We start from the raw sequence: 20658 nt of genomic DNA on the forward strand, positions 1-20658 counted from the left end.
GTGTGGAGTTTGCAAGTTCTCCCTGTGTCTGCGTGGGTTTTCTCCGGGTGCTCCGGTTTCCTCCCACAAGCCAAAAGACTTGCAGGTTGGTAGGTAAATTGGCCATTATAAATTGCCACTAGTATAGGTAGGTGGTAGGGAAATATAGGGACAGGTGGGGATGTGGTAGGAATATGGGATTAGTGTAGCATTAGTATAAATGGGTGGTTGATGGTCGGCACAGACTCGGTGGGCCGAAGGGCCTGTTTCAGTGCTGTATCTCTAAACTAAACTAAACTAAACCACATGCCCAGAAGGAAGGCTGCAGCTGGCAATGGGGGCATGACTGTCACATTTTGGGCCCAGTAGCATTGACAGGCAACAGCCTCCGGAGGAAGGGCGGAACCCCAGGCGGCAGGAGGGGATGGCATGGGAGAGGAAAGAGGGGCAGGAAGGTAATGGAGGTCATACCCTCAATATAAAATTAAGGATTTACATGCCACTTTATGCAACTAGGGATTGTTGACTAAATTATGAAATCTCAATTGTATCATTCAAACAGTAGAATTACTACTTTTCCCACAATTCAGGTCATCAGGCATTGCCAGACATTATTGCAATATTAGCTTGCATAATTAGAATTAGAATTAGAATTAGAATATTACAGCGCAGTACAGGCCCTTCGGCCCTCGATGTTGCGCCGATCATCTGACCTACACTATTCCATTTACATCCATATGTCTATCCAATGACCACTTAAATGCCCTTAAAGTTGGCGAGTCTACTACTGTTGCAGGCAGGGCGTTCCACGCCCCTACTACTCTCTGCGTAAAGAAACTACCTCTGACATCTGTCCTATATCTTTCACCCCTCAACTTAAAGCTATGTCCCCTCGTGTTTGCCATCCTCATCCGAGGAAAAAGACTCTCACTATCCACCCTATCTAACCCTCTGATTATCTTGTATGTCTCTATTAAGTCACCTCTCCTCCTCCTTCTCTCTAACGAAAACAACCCCAAGTCCCTCAGCCTTTCCTCATAAGACCTTCCTTCCATACCAGGCAACATCCTAGTAAATCTCCTCTGCACCCTTTCCAAAGCTTCGACATCCTTCCTATAATGCGGTGACCAGAATTGCACGCAATACTCCAGGTGCGGCCTCACCAGAGTTTTGTACAGCTGCATCATGACCCCGTGGCTCCGAAACTCGATCCCCCTACTAATAAAGGCTAACACACCATATGCCTTCTTAACAGCCCTATTAACCTGGGTAGCAACTTTCAGGGATTTATGTACCTGGATACCAAGATCTCTCTGCTCATCTACACTACCAAGAATCTTCCCATTAGCCCAGTACTCTGCATTGCTGTTACTCCTTCCAAAGTGAATCACCTCACACTTCTCCGCATTAAACTCCATTTGCCATCTCTCAGCCCAGCTCTGCAGCCTATCTATGTCCCTCTGTACCCTACAACACCCTTCGACACTATCCACAACTCCACCGACCTTCGTGTCATCCGCAAATTTACTAACCCACCCTTCTACACCCTCATCCAGGTCGTTTATAAAAATGACAAACAGCAGTGGCCCCAAAACAGAACCTTGCGGTACACCACTAGTAACTAAACTCCAGGATGAACATTTGCCATCAACCACCACCCTCTGTCTTCTTTCAGCTAGCCAATTTCTGATCCAAAGCTCTAAATCACCTTCAACCCCATACTTCCGTATTTTCTGCAATAGCCTACCGTGGGGAACCTTATCAAACGCCTTACTGAAATCCATATACACCACATCCACGGCTTTACCCTCATCCACCTGTTTGGTCACCTTCTCGAAAAACTCAATAAGGTTTGTGAGGCACGACCTACCTTTCACAAAACCGTGCTGACTATCGCAAATGAACTTATTCTTTTCAAGATGATTATAAATCCTGTCTCTTATAACCTTTTCCAACATTTTACCCACAACCGAAGTAAGGCTCACAGGTCTATAATTACCAGGGCTGTCTCTACTCCCCTTCTTGAACAAGGGGACAACATTTGCTATCCTCCAGTCCTCCGGCACTACTCCTGTCGACAATGACGACTTAAAGATCAACAACAACGGCTTTGCAATCTCCTCCCTGGCTTCCCAGAGAATCCTAGGATAAATCCCATCTGGCCCAGGGGACTTATCTATTTTCACTCTTTCCAAAATTGCTAACACCTCCTCCTTGTGAATCTCAATCCCATCTAGCCTAGTAGGCTGTATCTCAGTAATCTCCTCGGCAACATTTTCTTTTTCTACTGTAAATACTGACGAAAAATATTCATTTAACGCTTCCCCTATCTCCTCTGATTCCGCACACAACTTCCCACTACTATCCTTGATTGGCCCTGTTCTAACTCTTATCATTCGTTTATTCCTGATATACCTATAGAAAGCCTTAGGGTTTTCTTTGATCCTATCCGCCAATGACTTCTCGTGTCCTCTCCTTGCTCTTCTTAGCCCTCCCTTTAGATCCTTCCTGGCTAGCTTGTAACTCTCAAGCGCCCTAACTGAGCCTTCACGTCTCATCCTAACATAAGCCGCCCTCTTCCTCTTGACAAGCGCTTCAACTTCTTGAGTAAACCACGGCTCCCTCGCTCGACAACTTCCTCCCTGCCTGACAGGTACATACTTATCAAGGACACGCATTAGCTGCTCCTTGAATAAGCTCCACATTTCGTTTGTGCCCATCCCCTGCAGTTTCCTTCCCCATCCTACACATCCTAAATCTTGCCTAATCGCGTCATAATTTCCTTTCCCCCAGCTATAATTCTTGCCCTGCGGTATATACCTGTCCCTGCCCATCGCTAAGGTAAACCTAACCAAATTGTGATCACTATCGCCAAAGTGCTCACCTACATCTAAATCGAACACCTGGCCGGGTTCATTACCCAGTACCAAATCCAATGTGGCATCGCCCCTGGTTGGCCTGTCCACATACTGTGTCAGAAAACCCTCCTGCACACACTGGACAAAAACAGACCCATCTAAAGTACTCGAACTATAGTATTTCCAGTCAATATTTGGAAAGTTAAAGTCCCCCATAACCACTACCCTGTTACTCTCGCTCCGGTCGAGAATCATCTTCGCTATCCTTTCCTCTACATCTCTGGAACTATTCGGAGGTCTATAGAAAACTCCCAACAGGGTGACCTCTCCTCTCCTGTTTCTAACCTCGGCCCATACTACCTCAGTAGACGAGTCCTCAAACGTCCTTTCTGCCGCTGTAATACTTTCCTTGATTAACAATGCCACACCCCCCCCTCTTTTACCCTCTTCTCTGTTCTTTCCGAAACATCTAAATCCCGGAACCTGCAACATCCATTCCTGCCCCTGCTCTACCCATGTCTCTGAAATGGCCACAACATCAGGATCCCAGGTACCAACCCATGCTGCAAGCTCACCCACCTTATTCCGGATGCTCCTGGCGTTGAAGTAGACACACTTTAAACCAAGTTCTTGCTTGCCAGTGCCCTCTTGCGTCCCTGTAACCTTATCCCCTACCTCACTACTCTCAACAGCCTGTACACTGGAACTACAATTTAGGTTCCCATTCCCCTGCTGATTTAGTTTAAACCCCCCCGAAGAGCACTAACAAATCTCCCCCCCAGGATATTGGTACCCCTCTGGTTCAGGTGAAGACCATCCTGTTTGTAGAGGTCCCACCTACCCCAGAAAGAGCCCCAATTATCCAGGAAACCAAAACCCTCCCTCCTACACCATCCCTGCAGCCACGTGTTCAACTCCTCTCTCTCCCTATTCCTCTCTTCGCTAGCACGTGGCACAGGCAACAACCCAGAGATAACAACTCTGGTTGTTCTCGCTCTAAGCTTCCACCCTAGCTCCCTGAATTTCTGCCTTAAATCCCCATCTCTCTTCCTACCTATGTCGTTGGTGCCTATGTGGACCACGACTTGGGGGTGCTCCCCCTCCCCCTTAAGGATCCCAAAAACACGATCGGAGACATCACGTACCCTGGCACCTGGGAGGCAACACACCAACCGTGAGTCTCTCTCGTTCCCACAGAACCTCCTATCTGTTCCCCTAACTATGGAGTCCCCAATGACTAATGCTCTGCTCCTCTTCCCTTTTCCCTTCTGAGCAACAGGGACAGACTCTGTGCCAGAGACCTGCACCCCATTGCTTACCCCTGGTAAGTCGTCCCCCCCAACAGTATCCAAAACGGTATACCTGTTGTTGAGGGAAACGGCCACAGGGGATCCCTGCACTGCCTGCTGGTTCCCTTTCCTTCCCCTGACGGTAACCCATCTACCTACTTCTTTTACCTGAGGTGTGACTGCCTCCCTATAACTCCTGTCAATAATCCCCTCCGCCTCCCGAATGATCCGAAGTTCATCCAGCTCCAGCTCCAGTTCCCTAACGCGGTCTGCGAGGAGCTGGAGTTGGGTGCACTTCCCGCAGATGCAGTCAGCAGGGACACTCTTGGCGACCCCTACCTCCCACATTCTGCAGGAGGAACATACAACTGCCTTTACCTCCATTCCCACTATTCTAGATTCCCAATAAATCTACTGAAAAACCAAATGAAAAAAAAAGTCAAAACTTGTTCGCTTAGCAATCCGACGGACTGAACTTTTTAAATAAAAAGCTTACCTTACCTTATAATACTACTGCTCAACCCAGGGGCCTGCTAGTGTTGATGTCTGTAGACATCTCCACCAACCCATGATCAGTCATTCCTATCCTGAGCTCTTTTTCAGGTAAAGGTTAGCAGACCGCTTGATGCCTTCTCTAAAGTTGCACTCTCAATCATCTTGATCATATCAGCTGCTTTGGTTCAGCCTTCTGTTTCAGCACTCACACTTGCATCAGAAAGTACAAACTACTTCAACTAGTCTCAGTAAAATCAAAGGGTGAGTCCTACACAAGCTCACTAAACAAAACTGACCTTAGATCAATTTAATGGATGCAAATGAATCTTCAAGGTAGGGTGAATGTTGGACCCATCTCTACCTGAATATGTCACGAGATAATTATAATGGCCCTTTATTGTTTCATTCATTGTCTCTTCCCCAACACTCCCCCTCCCCCCCACAACCCCAACAAAGTTTGTACCTTCATCCATTCCATTCAATATTTCATTCAACTCTTCCTCAGTATATTCACACTGATGTTCTTTCCAGGTCTCCCCAGTTTCACTGCGAAGTACCACCAGTTCTCGTTCCTTCCCACGCACAGCCGCAAAGTGTGGAATCTCCACTATTACAGGCCTGAAACACCAGATGTTAGAAATGAGTAAAATGTGGAAACAGACCTAATTCGAGCATGTCGCATGCCACTCTCTACCAATTTTATATAGTCAGTAACAAAGTGAGCTGGCATTCAATTTTCAACATGGATGCAAGATAATCAGTTGGGAACTACTGAATAGATAATACAGGGTTTGTCTCAGTGTCAAATTACTTTGATCTAGCTATATATGAAATCAGTTGTATCATTCAAAATGAAGCACCTAAAATGTATTTTGTTTTTAATTCTGATTTTCTCTCCTTTTTCTCACAGAAACTATCCTACTAGGAGGCAGTATTCATTCATTTTGAGAGTTCTGCCATGACTGCTTTGTGGTCAGGTAATAGAGGTCAGATTTAATGAGGAGACAGTGACCCCGCCCACTATTGGAAAGGTGGGATGAGCCTGCCTCCGCCAGTCCTGGGAGCCATGATGCTATTTTGCATGTTTCAGGCAATTAATTACCTGAGTTTGTAGCTTACGCCTCTCTGAAGTAGGATGTCCCACCTCCAAGAGCAGCCGGCCAAGTCAGAGGGCTGGTGGCTCTTCAGTCCCTGCAGCACCACAGGGAGCAGTGGCCACTGCTGGAACTGCAGCAGGCCCTGGATCCGGCCAAGTGGAGGCCAGAGAATAGGGTAATTGGAGCCGGGGCTTGCAAGAACAATCAGCCAGGCCCTGGTGGGGGAAGGGGGGGGGTCTTCCAGCAGGTGCAGCATGTGCTGCTGCGGGGGGAGGGAGGTGGAGGGGGGCCTCCATGGGGCACAGGGTGCCTGATCAGGAGGGACACCCCACCTAGTCTGCAAGGAAGCCACCAGATTTTAATGGGCGTCCTCCCTAGGTGGTGGTGTCCATCCGTCGCTGGTAAAATACTAGCGGCGATGGAAAGAGGCCTTTAAGTGGCCATCACTTGGCTACTTAAAGCCTCAATTGGCCTGAAGGCAGGCAGGTCACATGCCACCTCCCCTGCCGTGGTAAAATACCAGCAATGGTGAGTAGGCTATGGGCACAACATCCCGCCACCACCCCCCCCCCCCCCCTCCCCACTACCTCTCAACCTGCTCCTGGGGTTGGGGGGCATAAAATTCCAGCCACTGTTTCTCATTATTTAATTGCCTGAACGGGAATGAACTTCAATTGATCGTGCAACTAGTGAGGTGCCCAAAATGTTATAAGTGAGGGTGCTGAAGTTGAAACTCATGCTGGGAATCTGAACTGTTTTCCAACAAATTCAACATCTTACTATAAAAGCAAAATATTGCAGATGCTGGAAATCTGAAATATAAACAGAAAGTGCTGGAAATACTCAGCAGGTCTGGCAGTACCTGTGGAGAGAGAGAAGTAGAGTTAATAGGCTGACATTTACTTGTCTCCCAACATCAGGGGTTGTGGGGGGGGGCCCAGAAAATCCTTCCGGGAGAGGCCCGCCACGGGCCTCAACACCGGGAAGGCCCCGCTCCATTTCACCGGCAGGGACCTCATGGCGGCCTCCCCGCCGCACGGCGGAGATTTAAATGAATTGACTTACCTTGGAGCGACGGCCATCCCACGCTGATATTCCGGCCAGATGCTTTAAGTCCCGTGCCTTCAGATCTCTGTTCAGAAATCCGAGGCGTAACACTGGTGGTGGTGGGGATGGAGGAGTAAAATTTTCAGCTTGGAGGGTGGGGAAATGGCAAAAACTGACGTGATTGGTGGAGGGGATGCTGGGAAGGGGTTGAAGGGTAAAGTGGAGAAAGTTCGGGGTCAGAAAGTAATTTTTAAATTTTTTTGGCTGGATAGGGCTATTTGATATTGATTACTCATTGGGTGGGGGGGGGGTGGTTGGGAGAGGGGATTTAAACTGATAATAAAGTTTCAACTTAAATCTTTCCCACCTGTCACTTTATACATTTAAATTGAACTGCAGGTCTTGAAGCCTTTTGAAAATGGCGCTGGTGCCTGCGTGGTGGCGCCGGACGCTACGAACTTTTTGAAGCTCACCGCAGAGAACGTCGACGAGCTAATAAAATTCAGCCCAATGTTTTAGGTCTATGACAGACCTGAAACATTAACTCTGCTTCTCTCTCCACAGATGCTGCCTGACCTGGAGAGTATTTCCAGCACTTTCTGTGTTTAAATTCAACATCTTACTGCCGAGAAGTTATCTTTCGATACTCTTCAACCAATTCATGATTAACTCATATCCCAAAAGTTAGTAATATAGACTTACTGGTTTCACTCCACATTCCACAAGGATTTGAAGCAGTTCTGAATTTTGGTAAACTAACACAAATTTAAAACTTTCATGAATAAGATCATATCATATACAATATCAAAAATAAATCAATAAATGGATGAAAGTAAAGTGCAAAAATGCAGATTCAAGGTTGAAATACCACACAGTCTTCTTGAACTGAACTTAATTTTCTTATTGCTTTGCAACTCCCCCACCTACTCATTATTGTACATGACTAAACGCTTTATACAATGCAATTTGTTGAAATTTAAAAAAAATATGTAATGTTTTTTCCTGCAGGATGATAACCAACTTTTAAGAGACTTGATTGTTTTTTGTCTTTTGTATCATATTTTCGGAGACATTTTGTCTTAAGCAAGAATATAAATCCAGAATGATGTAACTGAATAAGGGTTGCTTCCGAATTAAGTAATAAAACTGCCAGAATTTATTTTTATTTTAAACAGTGTTGAAATACTAGAATACATTTACACAGTGAAACACCAAATGTAAATAAATCTTCAGTAAATAATTCTTAGAAACATCATTTACCTCTGATTGACACCTAGCTACGTGTACAGCTTGGTGGCCTTTTTTGTAGCAGTGACTGTGTTGTTGCTCGTTCTCTATTACTCCTGTCACTATACTTCCTAGTCAAGAATGTGTTATCCACCAAAGCAAAAGCAGATGAAAGGTCTGATCAGTAAATAATGGCGCAGGTAAAATTTTCCACTGTCTGCTAATCAGAGAGCTCCAACTCCCTCATTTTGTTATTTGCATGGAGACCAACCATATAGAAAGTGGCCTACCCGGCATCAGATGCGGAATGACAGTACAAAGGAACGGAACAGAGCTGAAAACTCAGACACTAAAGATAGTTGGAAAAAGTTAGAAATAAAACAGCAGCATGAGAACAAATGGATAAGAGAATGAGCAGCAACAATAATTAGGAAAACAATTGCAAAGGAAAATGTGACATTTTCCAAATGAATGCATGAATTAGCAACAAGAAAATATTGGGAGATACATCAGGAGATAAAAAAGTAAAAAATGAATAAGGAATAAATGGGCAAAACAATCAAATTGATTGTATTACTCTCAATGCATATATTATTTTATATTCTTCTCCTCCATCCCTACCCCAGCTGTCTCCTCTGAACTAATAATACATGATTTTGAATTCATGTACATAAATGAAGAAAAAGAAGGGAAAATCACAGGACAGAAATGAAGAAGAGCAAAATACAATTCAGACCACTTGATATATAAATAGGCAAGATGCTGAGTTGAACTTAATTTTTGGAATTTAAAAAGTTAGGTCCCATTGAGACCCAGGACTTAACTATTTTAAATTTTAGCAGGATCCTAGTCTATAAATAGGTAACAAGACACAAGAACTTCAACCCACTTGTATTACTTCTTTCTAATAAGAATTCTTTCATTTTCCAATTCACTTTGTTACAGACTACAATTTAATACACAGTTTCGCAAGGATAGGAAAATATGAGTGAACATTTGTAATGTCCACTAACACAACACATGAGGAAATAACAAAAGGAATGGAGGAGGAGGAGGATGACAACAGAGGGAGTTCCTTGTTGTGTTGAGCACATACATTCCCAGCTATGACAACATTCATGACGCAAAGCCACAGAACATCACAACAGTTACTTCTAGAAAATGTGATCTATATATGAAAAATAAATATTTACATACATAACAGACAAAGTTAGAGCGTTAAAAAATTAAAAGATAATGAATGTTGGAAAGGGTTGCAGGGAATATGCATGGAGGCATCCAATGAATTTTTCTCTGAACATTTTGTTTGTCTCTCCTACCCAAGGAATTTGGTTCCTGAAGGCCCAAGCTGCAGGATTCGGCTAACCAAGCTTTCTCCCTCATTTAGAGGGGGAGGAGAGTTAGGAAGATGCAGTTTACTGAGTAAATCCAAAGCAGCAGTGGAAAAGAGAAGATGAAAAGTATAAAACCAACAAACATTCAGATCTTTCCTGATTTTTTTGTTATTCAAGCCTATGTTGTTTGCCAATCTTGAAATCATCAACATGCAAACAATACTTTTTCTTTGAATAAGCCGGGATGCTTGACAAAATATTAAGAATTTTACAAGCATGCAATCAAAACTTTTATTGCTGATATTAATAACTGACCATCAGTTATTACTTATAATGTCTCAATCATTTAGATTTTATACTTTCGGAGTTAAAACAACTGATTGATATTCGATTCAATAATTGCCTGCTGGGCAATCAATGAAAACAATAGTTGTTCATGAAAGGTTTACAGTTCCTCTCTTGTTTTCCTCCCTTGTCTTCTACACCATCCTGAGCTTCTTACAGAACCCTCGGCTTCACTGCAGTAGATGCGGATTTTTCAATAATTACAAACATGACAGTTCAAAAGATATTTCATACTCAGCTATTAAAAGGTCAAACTGCCAAAGTGAAGCCAGAGAGTGGGCATAAAATTGATGGGCAGAAGAATGGGGTGGAGGGAGGAGGGGGGGGGGCAAAGGGGGGTGGAAGTAGCAAGAAGCACACATGTAAGTAATATGCAAATATATATACTGTTTTGTTCCCACCTGGATGCCAGTGCAGATATCTGTATCTGTACAGATCTGTACAAATACATATCTGTAGTGTTAACATTTAATAAGGTGTTGCAGTCATTATGGCCCCTGTATTGTTCCTTCAGCAAGGTATTTCCAATAATGAGTCTACACATTTGCTGACTGGTATTTGATTGACTTGATTGGCCAGAGCTAAATTGATTACTGATCTTGGGATATCAATTCATTAAGTGAAAGTCATAATTTGATCATGCAGATTAATATCAAAAATAAAGTCCACACAGGATATGATAAAAATTCATGTGCAATCCAATCCCATTCATTGCATTGGAGAGAGAAAGGATTAAAGGATATGGTGTGAAGATGGTGAGGTAGGGTTGATTAATCAAAATGAGAAAGGCTAGTGGATCATAATGGCCTCTTCCTGTTCCCTAAATTCTTATGTTCTTATACTGTACATACATAACATCAACTCAACCTTTACTTAAGAAAAGGTTTTAAATTATAATTTGTTGCTGGATAATTTAGCATTGTTCTCTATTTCTCATTCCACAATGGCTTGCTAATGATTAGTAATTATACTCTAATGATGAATGAAGAGAAAGTTTGCTGAGTATCTTTCTGCTGCATTTGATTACTTTGTATTATAAATACACATTTTGCCACACCTCAAGGCAAAATATTAGAAATACATAATTAACACTAAAATAAATCTTGCTTAAAATATTTCTTTGTAATTTATGGTTCGGCACCATCATCTATTACAGTACCACACTGCCCAGGTCTGTAGATTCACAAGTTCTTCAGTGATTGCAAAATAGCAGGCTGGGCTCTTATCTGAAGAAACATATATTGACAAAGTAATCTTTTTGCAAGAATTTACCTTTACGTTTATCAAAATTAGCAAGATGTAATGTTGCTTTTGGATTGAAAATGACAACATTTTAAATAAAGCAAAAGATAAATTTGGTGGTATATAGGATTTGCATATTTAGGAACTTACCCAAGGAACTGAGCACCTGATGGTCCAACTTCAATAAGCCTGCTGGCATGGCCCTCTCCTTCCACCATAGGGGGCATTGTGGCCAGTCTGTGACGTTTAACCAGGCGGCAAGTCACACGTGTTGGGGCTGTGCACTTCCGAGGGGGAATGATAATGCGAAGCCCATTATGACGGCAGCCCCGCATGGATCCACCACGAGCATCAACCATGAAACTAACCAGGAAACTGTAATTAAATACAAAGCTTTTATTATCCACTTCATTCTTGATACTGGAGCTTTTATTTATTTTGATAGTGTAGTGGTGGCTGCTCAATCACGTGAGGCAGGACATAGATGGTGAAAGGGAACAATCACTCAATCTGCGACCATATGGAACATGGGTAGGTTTAGTCTGGTGTAAAGCCTGAGGCTCCAGTGGATTCCTGGACTTCACCTGGATGGTATAGGCTCCTCTAGAGTTGATTTCACCTTTGGGCAGATCAGGTGACATTTCCACTTGTCATTCTTTCTCTGAGGTCTAAATAAGCAGAACTGCTTTTGATTTATGTGATAAACTGAATGAGAGTCTAGTGGTATCATCATTGTGTTAATGTTATTGTAATGATCCTGAGGCACTGGGCTGGGGAAAGAATGAGTTGTGGTTCCTCCCAATTCAGGAGAAAGGGAGGGAGAAGTTGAGTATAGAGTAATGGAGAGCAATTAACAGCCTTTTCCAATTAAATGCAGCTAGATTTGTACCAAATTCACACCCGCTCACCCCTTCTCCAGTGCAAAAACATGTCTTCAATACAAATTCACTTATCCGAATAAATTAAAGACAATTCACACTGTCAGATTTTTAATTCAACAAAGCTGCTTTGGGTACATGCACACCAAAGAGTAGATTTTGAGAGCAAGCAATCTAATCTTTGATCTCCAATGAGCAGCTCCAACAGGACATGTTATAACAAAGAACAAACAGCATCCAACCATGCTCTGGACAGAGACGACAGGAGTGGGTCTGGCGCATCTCATTGTGAGAGTCAACATTCTCAGCAATCACTCCGATGAAGTTGAAGTATCGCTCGTAACTGCTGAACAAAAACCTAAAAGTTGCAATTTGTCTGATAATTTCATGCCAGAAAGAGGAAGTATGTAAATTTTATAATGAATGGAGACAGATGATCATTACGTAAATATACACATTTAATGTACATTTACCTGTATTGTGTGTAATATGTTTTGACTGAAATTGCTACATGTGGCTAAAACGGTGTCACCATAGCCATGCCTGTGGCTAGTCAATGATTTCTATTGGACAACACCATCAAAATAAGGGAGGTATCATTTGTATGCTAGTAAACCAAAGCAAAACTCCATGCTGAAAGTCACTTACTATTTCATAGCCTGTTTCCAGAAGGATTTTATAAACTTAAAATGAAATCAGCAATGGAACAAAAAAGGTTCTTCTCCATTGATGGATATTATCCATTCATTTGAATGAAAGACTATCAGGTTCTTCTAAACTATGGGTTATTTATGCAGTGTTGTAGTGTTTTCAAATTGCAATTGCATTGTGCATTCTGTACACTGGGGGCTGCTGTAGAACACACACGTTAGCAAAGGGGAAGTGAAACTAAAACAGAATAAAGACAACTCCATTATGTTCAGCAGCCTACAGTCTTGCTCTCGCATATCTTGTAGCAAACCCAGCTAAGTCTCACTCCAGTCCCAAGAGACATCACAATTTACTTTACTGTAATAGCTTGTATATCATTTGCTAAATAAAACTATTTGCTGTATGCATAATTGGGTTTCTAATTTGCGTACTATTTAAGAAATGACTAAGGAAAAATAAGGAAAGAAATACAAAAAACAAAATGACGGAATTTTACGCCGCCGCAGGAGTGAGCTGAAGGCAGGGAGATGGGGAGGGGAGGTAAAATTGAGTGGGAGGCAGGGGTTGCCGTTCCTGTCACCTTCCCGCCCCTGCTGCAATTTAATGAGCGGCAGCGGAGGTGACAAGCAGTCCCCCAGCCCCAGGCCAACTAAGGCCAATTAATTGCCACTTAAGGGCCTCCTCCCGCTGCCGCTGGTATATTACCAGCAGCACGCGGGCGGTTCAGTAGCTCAGAAGGCTGCCCAGTAAAATCTGGCAGCCTCTTTGTGGCTGTGGTAGAGGGGGCTCCTGATCGGGCACCCTGTGTCCAATGGAGGATCCCCCCAACCCTGCAGCACAACCCATCCCCTCTTTCAAGCGATCCACCCCCACCTTGCCGGGGCCCAACCGATTGTCCCCAGCAAGGCCCCACACACTTACCTGTATTCCGGGGCCTCAACCACGTTGCCGGTCCTGGCTGGGTATATTCCCAGTAGTGGCCACTACTCCTGGTGGTACGGCAGGGACTTAAGAGCTGCTGGCCCGCTGATTGACCGGCAACTCTTGGAGGTGGGTCTTACTGCCTCAGAGGAGAGGAAGTCCCACCCGAGGCCAATTAAGGGCCTGGGCCACATAAAATCACAGCATGGCTTCCAAGCCCAGCGGAGGTGGGCTTCCCATCGACTTTTTCTGCCAGGGGCAGGGCTTCTGGCCCGACGTAAAATTCCGGCCGATGTCATCAAAGCTGTCATTTTCTCCTCTCCTTCCACCTGACTGCATCTTTTCATACTTTAAGTCTCATTGGGGTAGAAGTTTCTGCTAGGTTGCACTGTTTATTTTAATGCAAATTGCCTGAATTGGCATAACCCATGGAAAGGATTGGGAATTTCAAGCGCAAATTAAGTTTAGTGCAAATTGAGTTTCTGTGACCTTTTGCGCTAGTTTAAAAAGCATTGTGCTAGAAGCTGGCTGTGCCCATAAAACAGGCCATGCCCCAGATGAATTAATCACCATGACAAATGTCCGTTAATTGAGCTCATTTGCAGGTGTTTGAGGAGGCTCTAAAAATTAAGCTGGATCTTTTAGGCACAAGGATACTCATAGGCATGTATTAATAGTTTTTGAATTTTTTTTGCTTATTACAAAACTGACTACTGTACCCCCCTATAACTAGCAAATCGCTCTGTATATTGTTTAAAAGTCACTTTCAGTCATTTAAAATTGTGTCCCTCACAAGTGGTGGGTTAACACCATGGCCAGAATTTTACGTCCCCCAAATGAGCAAGCTGGTGGCAGAGCGGTGGTGGGCGGGGGGAAGCATGAAATTTAGTGGGAGGCGGGGGGAGGGGGGGTGCCATTCCCAATCCCTGCTGCAATTTTACGTGGGCCGGCGGCAGAAAGAAACAGCCTGCCCGCCCCTAGTCAATCAAGGCCCTTAAGTAGCCAACTGAATGGCACTTAAAGGCCTCCGCCCCCCACCCCTGGTCAAACCAGGCAGCCTTCCTGCGGGCTGGTGAGGGGCCCTCCTATCTGGCACCCTATGCATCAAGGAGGGCTGCCCCCGAAGCCCTAACCACCCCCACCATACAAGACTTCCGCAACCTCCCACCCACACCAGAACCAACCCCCCTTGCCTTGCTGGGGCCCGACCGATTGTCCCTGGCGCGGTTACAAAAACTTACCTTCTTTCAAGGGTCATCCTTCCTCTTCCTCCGATGGCGGGATGTAGTCCCAGCAGTGGCCACCGCTCCCGGTGGTGCTGCTGGGACTAACAGCTCTAAGAGCTGCCGCCCGCTGATTGGCCAGCAGCTCCATTAGGCAGGACTTCTTGCCTCAAGGAGGTGGAAGTCCAGCCCAAGACCAATGAAAGGCCTGGGGAGGGAAAAATCCCAGGCTGGCTCCCCAGGCCTGGCGGAGGTGAGCTTGCCACCGACTTTTCGGCTGGTGGATGGGGTCTCCCGCCCAACAAAAATTCCGGCTAATGATTAAAAATGGGCATTTTTTTGTGGAAAATCCATTTTCAGCTGTATTAATCAAATTGCACCAAGTTACCATTCTTAAATATATCAAGGAATCTTTTTCAAAGCAAACGCTATTTTCTTTTAAATTTCTTTCAAACCACTGCCTGATTGTGTTCTTTCAGGGCAAGTTTTGAATTCAACAATATGCAAATTAGTTTGAGCGGAAACTTGAGGAAACAAAAACACTTTTCAAAACATTCACAATTTTGGGTGCAATTTGTGCCTGGATTGCTCATTGTGCTCACAGGTGAAACTCTACCCCATTATGTCAGTCCCAAGCAGACAGGGTGTATATTTTTGCACGTTTTCCTCACAAACAAAAAAAAGTCAAACTTTACAATATAAAGCATTTTTCAGTAAGGTATTTGTTATGTTACTGTTAGTTGTCACACACCTATGGAAAAGTAAGACTCCAAAAGTAAACATGTTAATACAGTTGTTAAGAGGATATTAAAATAACACACAAGAGGGAACTATGAATAATCTTATTTCCTTAAGTAATAACTATAATTCCAATCAAAGAACTGTTCCTTATTATGAAGTTACTTTATACAAGAAGTGCAGAGATGATTCTCCTTCAAATAAAATTATTACTTTTTCCATTTTAATCAAATTGTTATAAATTCAATGTATAAAATAAGTGAGTCTTAGCGCTGGTCTGAATATTTCATTTTATGACTCACGACTAAGAGTTACTACTTTTAATATGCCAAAAACATTTCTGTGCCACTGTTTGGAAAGAATTCTAAATAATGTGATTCTAACCTCAAATTCTCTGCATAAAGCAGGTTTACAGCAGCAAAGGGAGAACTAGTGAAAAAATTCATATTGCACCAATGAGTAATATCAGTAATCCTCTTTTCATTCATCTCAACACCAGTTGAATAAAAAGAAAAACTACATCAGTGCTCTGCATAATTTATGCACTTAACCCTTATACCTGTGGAATAACATTGCCTTTTTAAACACAACAGCTGTGTAAAAAAGACAAATTTAGTACCTTCATACTGGAAAACAGATAACACATTTATTATGGAATTGTCATCTCTTCAGAATGGTCACTTAATAGACAGGCTTGTATTTCATGATTTGTTTTCCTGTTTCTTTCATTATACCATGATGTTTAAAGAGAGAATAAACATTTTGGTGCAAGTTTCCATTGGCCAATAAAAATGAATCCCAGTCTGGAAAACAAGATACGAGTTTAAAAACTGATACCTGCACCTATTTTTGGTGGCCAAGCTAACACGACTATGTAAGGCAAAGCACTGAGGCATTTTGATCCTAAGTTAAGGGGCTACAAAATGCAATAAAGCAAATGGAGCCACACAGAAAGCCAAGATGCAAATCTTCACCTTGATTCACTGTCAGAGACTGGAGAAGAATAGCTGAAACAGAATATGCATGGAAAGCAAGGCATTAGAAAGCTAGCAGAAGGTTAATTACTAGAGAAGTCACATGAGCACAATATCTCAAGATGCTGCCAAGCAATAGGCAGAAAGAAGGCAGACAGCAGCTGCTGCAAAGGAAGATTAGATTGCTCTTGGCCGCTCGCTGGCTTCTACAGAAGTGGCAAGGGCGGGGAGATTCAGAACGGCCCCACAGGAGAAAAGGGAAGAGGTCTAGGGCAGGGGAGGCTGTAAAATTTCCTGTAGATCCAGAGTACTACTGCACCACCTGTCTACAGAAAGGACATTTTCTGACACCTGGAATGCCTCTTCAACATTTCCACTGGCAACAGACCAGTTTAAGCCTAGCAGGAAAGCTGCAGCAACTTCCCCTCTCAGGCCCCAGTCAAAATGCCATCGCACTTGTATTAACATTATTTGCATCAATGCTTTGGGTGAGTGCCTCATCAGCCTGCAAAACTCTTCAGATTAATATTGAGGACAGCGGGATAGAGTCGAGTTCCATGCTGGTAGGTAAGCTTCCTATTGTTTAACTGCCCACCTGCCAGAGTTCTGCCGGGAAGGGAGGGTTAAAATTGATCCTGTTCATGTTCTCGTGACTGGTTGGAAGGCTTTCTATATTACCGATGTGGGGCGGGGTGGGGTTGGGGGGGGGGGGGGGGGGGTGGTGCAGTCAAAGTGCCTTAATCCAGTAAAATATTCTGCTCTTTCTTTCAGTGAAGTAGAAAATCCTCAAAAAAAAATAATCCACATGGACAACAGAACTGCTAATCGAGAAACGGATCATCAGACCAAAACCGAACTTGAACTTTGAATATATAATCCAAATTCTTTCCAGGTATCCATCAGTGGAAGATGATTCTACTTTTAATTAGCTCCAGAAAACAACATCACCAACCCAAACCTTGCCTATTTTTCTTAAATTGTTGTCTTTTCTGCTTTGTAGAGAGTTTGCTTATGGAAAACTCCATGTTCCACAAAAGGCCTTAAATAGATTGATAGGCAAGAGATTCCTCCCTGCAGTAAATATTTTGATCATTTTGAGGTGCCACTTGTAGTGGCAAGGAATCAAAATGGTTTTGCCACTGGGGTTAACATTGAGAAGACTGCCTTACTGTTGTGGGACTAACTGAGGTAAGTGGTGGCAGAGTTACTTACATGGAACTGCTAATTACAAATAGTTGTGATAATGAATGGGAGTATCAGAAAGTTATTTTAGTTCTTGTATTCAAGTCTCCATTTAACATATATGATTTACTTCAGCTACTGACACTAATGCAAAATGTCAAAAGTAATATCCAATCACACATGTTCATTTGAGATATTCAGCATCTTTTATCTACTTAGACAAAATGGCCTTTATCGAAATCATCAAAGATTAGGGTACTGTGTGATGCAGTGGGATAGACTCTAACCTTTTACCGCTAGGACCTGGGAGGAATTTTAACTGTTTTTTCAATGGGCAGCTGCTGGTTTCAGCTAGATTTCCACCTGCCTACAGCCATCTAAGGCCATGGCAACTTTATTTACTATATTACCATGTTGCTGGTCAACTTCCTGCCTAGAACTAGAAGGAAGTAGGTGGGCAGCAGCAGCCAGCATCCAAGGACTCAGTAAAGGGGTTTTTGGAATTGACTTGTGGCAGTGAAATGGAGGGACAGTTTATGGTAGGGGAAGACTAAACATTCCTTATGTATCCTGGAGAAACATTCATGCTTCTCTTGGCCCCACGAAGAAAAATTGGAGGGCCTCTTCAGCTCCCTGATCCTCTTCACCTGCTGGAAAAACCATGGTGGCTTCCCTACTCAGGCCAAGGTTAAAATTGCGATCGGAACCAAGGGCATCATTAGAACCCCATTGTTTTATGGAAATTAGGACCTTGCCAGCTTTCGATGGGTGTCCTAGCTGCCTCTCTAGAAGCATCTTTTACAATCTGGTGGGTAAGTAATCTGGAGCATTTTAACTGCCCACCTCCTTGGTAATCACTGGATGGGCAGGCTTAAAATCCCTTCCCACCCAATCTTGTGTTCAGATCCAATCCAGACAGATAGGATAAAAGTATTCTCACCCTGCTGGCTGTAAGGTTCCTATGTCTTGCACCATCTTGCTCCAGTAGCTGAAGGATAAGATACAAAGGTGGGAGGCAGCAATGGGGGAATTGAAAAAGATGAATAAATGGGGGAGGGGAACAATAAATATATGCTGAAAAATAAATGTAACTGCAGCAACCATGACAATTTCACAGATCATTACTGCATTCACTAAACACATCTAAAAATACAGTAAAAGCCATTTAATTGCCTCAGATACCTCAATGGAAACAAATTTATCTAGAAGAACCAATTGTCACTGACTGTTGTATTTGTGGATTCTCAATTCAGTGGTCTCCCCCAATTACTGCATCTTAGTTAGCCTTTAGATTCTGCTATTCTACTAGTATGCAGAGCAGATTCTTGACAAAACGTGACTTTTTCAGCTGTGCTTGTGAGTTGGTAGAACAACTGAGTTTCACAGCTAACTAATGCAAGTAGGGTGGGATCTAGATCACTGAGTCAGTGAGGCACATTAACAGATTAGTCAGCTATGAGGCTCTGCTCTGTTTGCGTAGCTGTAGAAAAGTTGATTCTCATAGCTAGATGCTCAGTTTGTGCACCTCCCCCACTCAGCAACGTACCCAGCCAATTGGCATTTCAATCAGAGGGTAGTCTCATCAGGTGAGAGATTCAGATGTTCTACTGGTGTGTTGTGTTGAGAACTTTACTTCAACTCAACAGGAATTGTCCTGCTAAAGTGGATGACCTGCTAAGCCAACAGGCCAAGCCATAGTAATGCATTAGGGCAATGAGATTTCTCTTAGTGGACTTCATGCTTAAATGGCTTCTACTTCATTAGATGTTTCAAGATTTATTTTGTATCCTTTTAGAATAAGGATTAAACAGTTTTATACAGATTCATGCAGTCATCAGCTTCTCTGCTGAAAATGCAATTGCTTTGAAGCCATGCTGAGGGATGGTTATAAAAAATCTTATTGAGTAGACATCTACTATTCATGTAAATATTAATAATTTAATGTTGGATTTTAAGCTTTTAGTTTGACTTCCTGAATTGATAACCTTGCTATTAATAATTGGTTTATTTACTGGAAGATTATCTTTGGGGCTGTTTGAACAATGTGGGCAGCTGGAATTTGGTGTATTGTTATTGGGTGCTCTATATCACTTGTTGAAATCTTGGGTAGGAATTCTAAAGCTATCCATTTCAAAGTTAAATCAAGGTATTTTTAATGATTAGCAGTAAAGTTTCAGTTTAAAATGTGTACTTTTTTGATTTCAATTATTAATTTGAGCATAACTTCAAAATATAAGTATATATTTTAGAGAAATGTCTGGTGTCTCAGGTCTTACCAACATCAGTCTTACCAACTTCAGTCTTACCAAACGCTTCCCAAAGAGAGAGAACTTCATTGGTTAAGGTAGTAAATGTTAGAGTACACTAAATGGGGTGGTATGTTGTGTATTAGTAGACAGAGTGAGCTGAACTGTACTGACCTCCTGAAGCACAAATGTGAGCCCAAAGTGGTGCTTTACATCTGCCTGCTCCATGCTAATGAGGAACCCTCCCATTCAGTCTGTCTGATTGTCAGCCCCAAAGTCTATACATCTCTCCCAATAACCTGCTTACCAATTATAGAACAAAATCATTATGAAAAATAATTAGGCATTGAAAATATGCAAAAATAAATGTATTTTAAGGATAAAACATATTTAAAAAGGTCACTTTCTAATTTGAATATGAGAATTGCAAATTAAAATAAATTTTAAAAATCCTTGGACAGAGTGATGTGAATGCAGAATATCGCATGCTATTTTCCCAGCTCCCCCACAAACACATGCGCTACACTTTCTTCTCTGTACTTGCCAGATGTGTTTATATGTCTTACCCTGAATGGATTGGACTGGAAGAAAGAGCCACATTGTCCAAGTTCTCTGCTTCCCAACTTAAGCGATATGAGGAGTCCCTGTCAGGGCCCTTGGCCAGAGCTACCTGTAATTTCAAAGGAACATTTATTTTTAGAGACAATGAAACATCTTCTATGTAACCACTGACTATCTAAATAAAGTTAGAACTGCTGCACATGCTTAAAAATAACAGCATTTAATAATGCAACTCAATTTCAAAAGCTATGAAAATTTAAACTGATGCATATAGTAAATTTTTCATTCTAAGTACATATAAGAATTCTTCCAATGAAAACCACTTAGTACTAAATTTGTGATGCATTTTACAGCAAAGCATAATGCACAAA

At 42.7% G+C, this 20658-nt stretch overlaps 1 protein-coding gene across 10 annotated transcripts in view; it reads right to left on the reverse strand.

Annotated features, from left to right (window-relative positions):
- The window catches only part of ank2b (ankyrin 2b, neuronal), an 802067-nt gene that overhangs the window by 122257 nt on the left and 659152 nt on the right, over positions 1-20658 (reverse strand). For 9 of the 10 annotated variants that reach the window (XM_068039631.1, XM_068039677.1, XM_068039625.1 and 6 more), the window contains 4 exons: positions 20293-20396; positions 18421-18468; positions 11064-11288; positions 5085-5239 (listed from right to left, as the gene is read on the reverse strand). In XM_068039631.1, the coding sequence (XP_067895732.1) occupies positions 5085-5239; positions 11064-11288; positions 18421-18468; positions 20293-20396 (532 nt within the window). The remainder of the gene's footprint in view (positions 1-5084; positions 5240-11063; positions 11289-18420; positions 18469-20292; positions 20397-20658) is intronic. The other variant, XM_068039650.1, reaches the window with a different exon arrangement.

This window comes from Heterodontus francisci, chromosome 1 (genome assembly GCF_036365525.1).
Source record: "Heterodontus francisci isolate sHetFra1 chromosome 1, sHetFra1.hap1, whole genome shotgun sequence".
Classification (NCBI taxonomy): Eukaryota; Metazoa; Chordata; class Chondrichthyes; order Heterodontiformes; family Heterodontidae; genus Heterodontus; species Heterodontus francisci.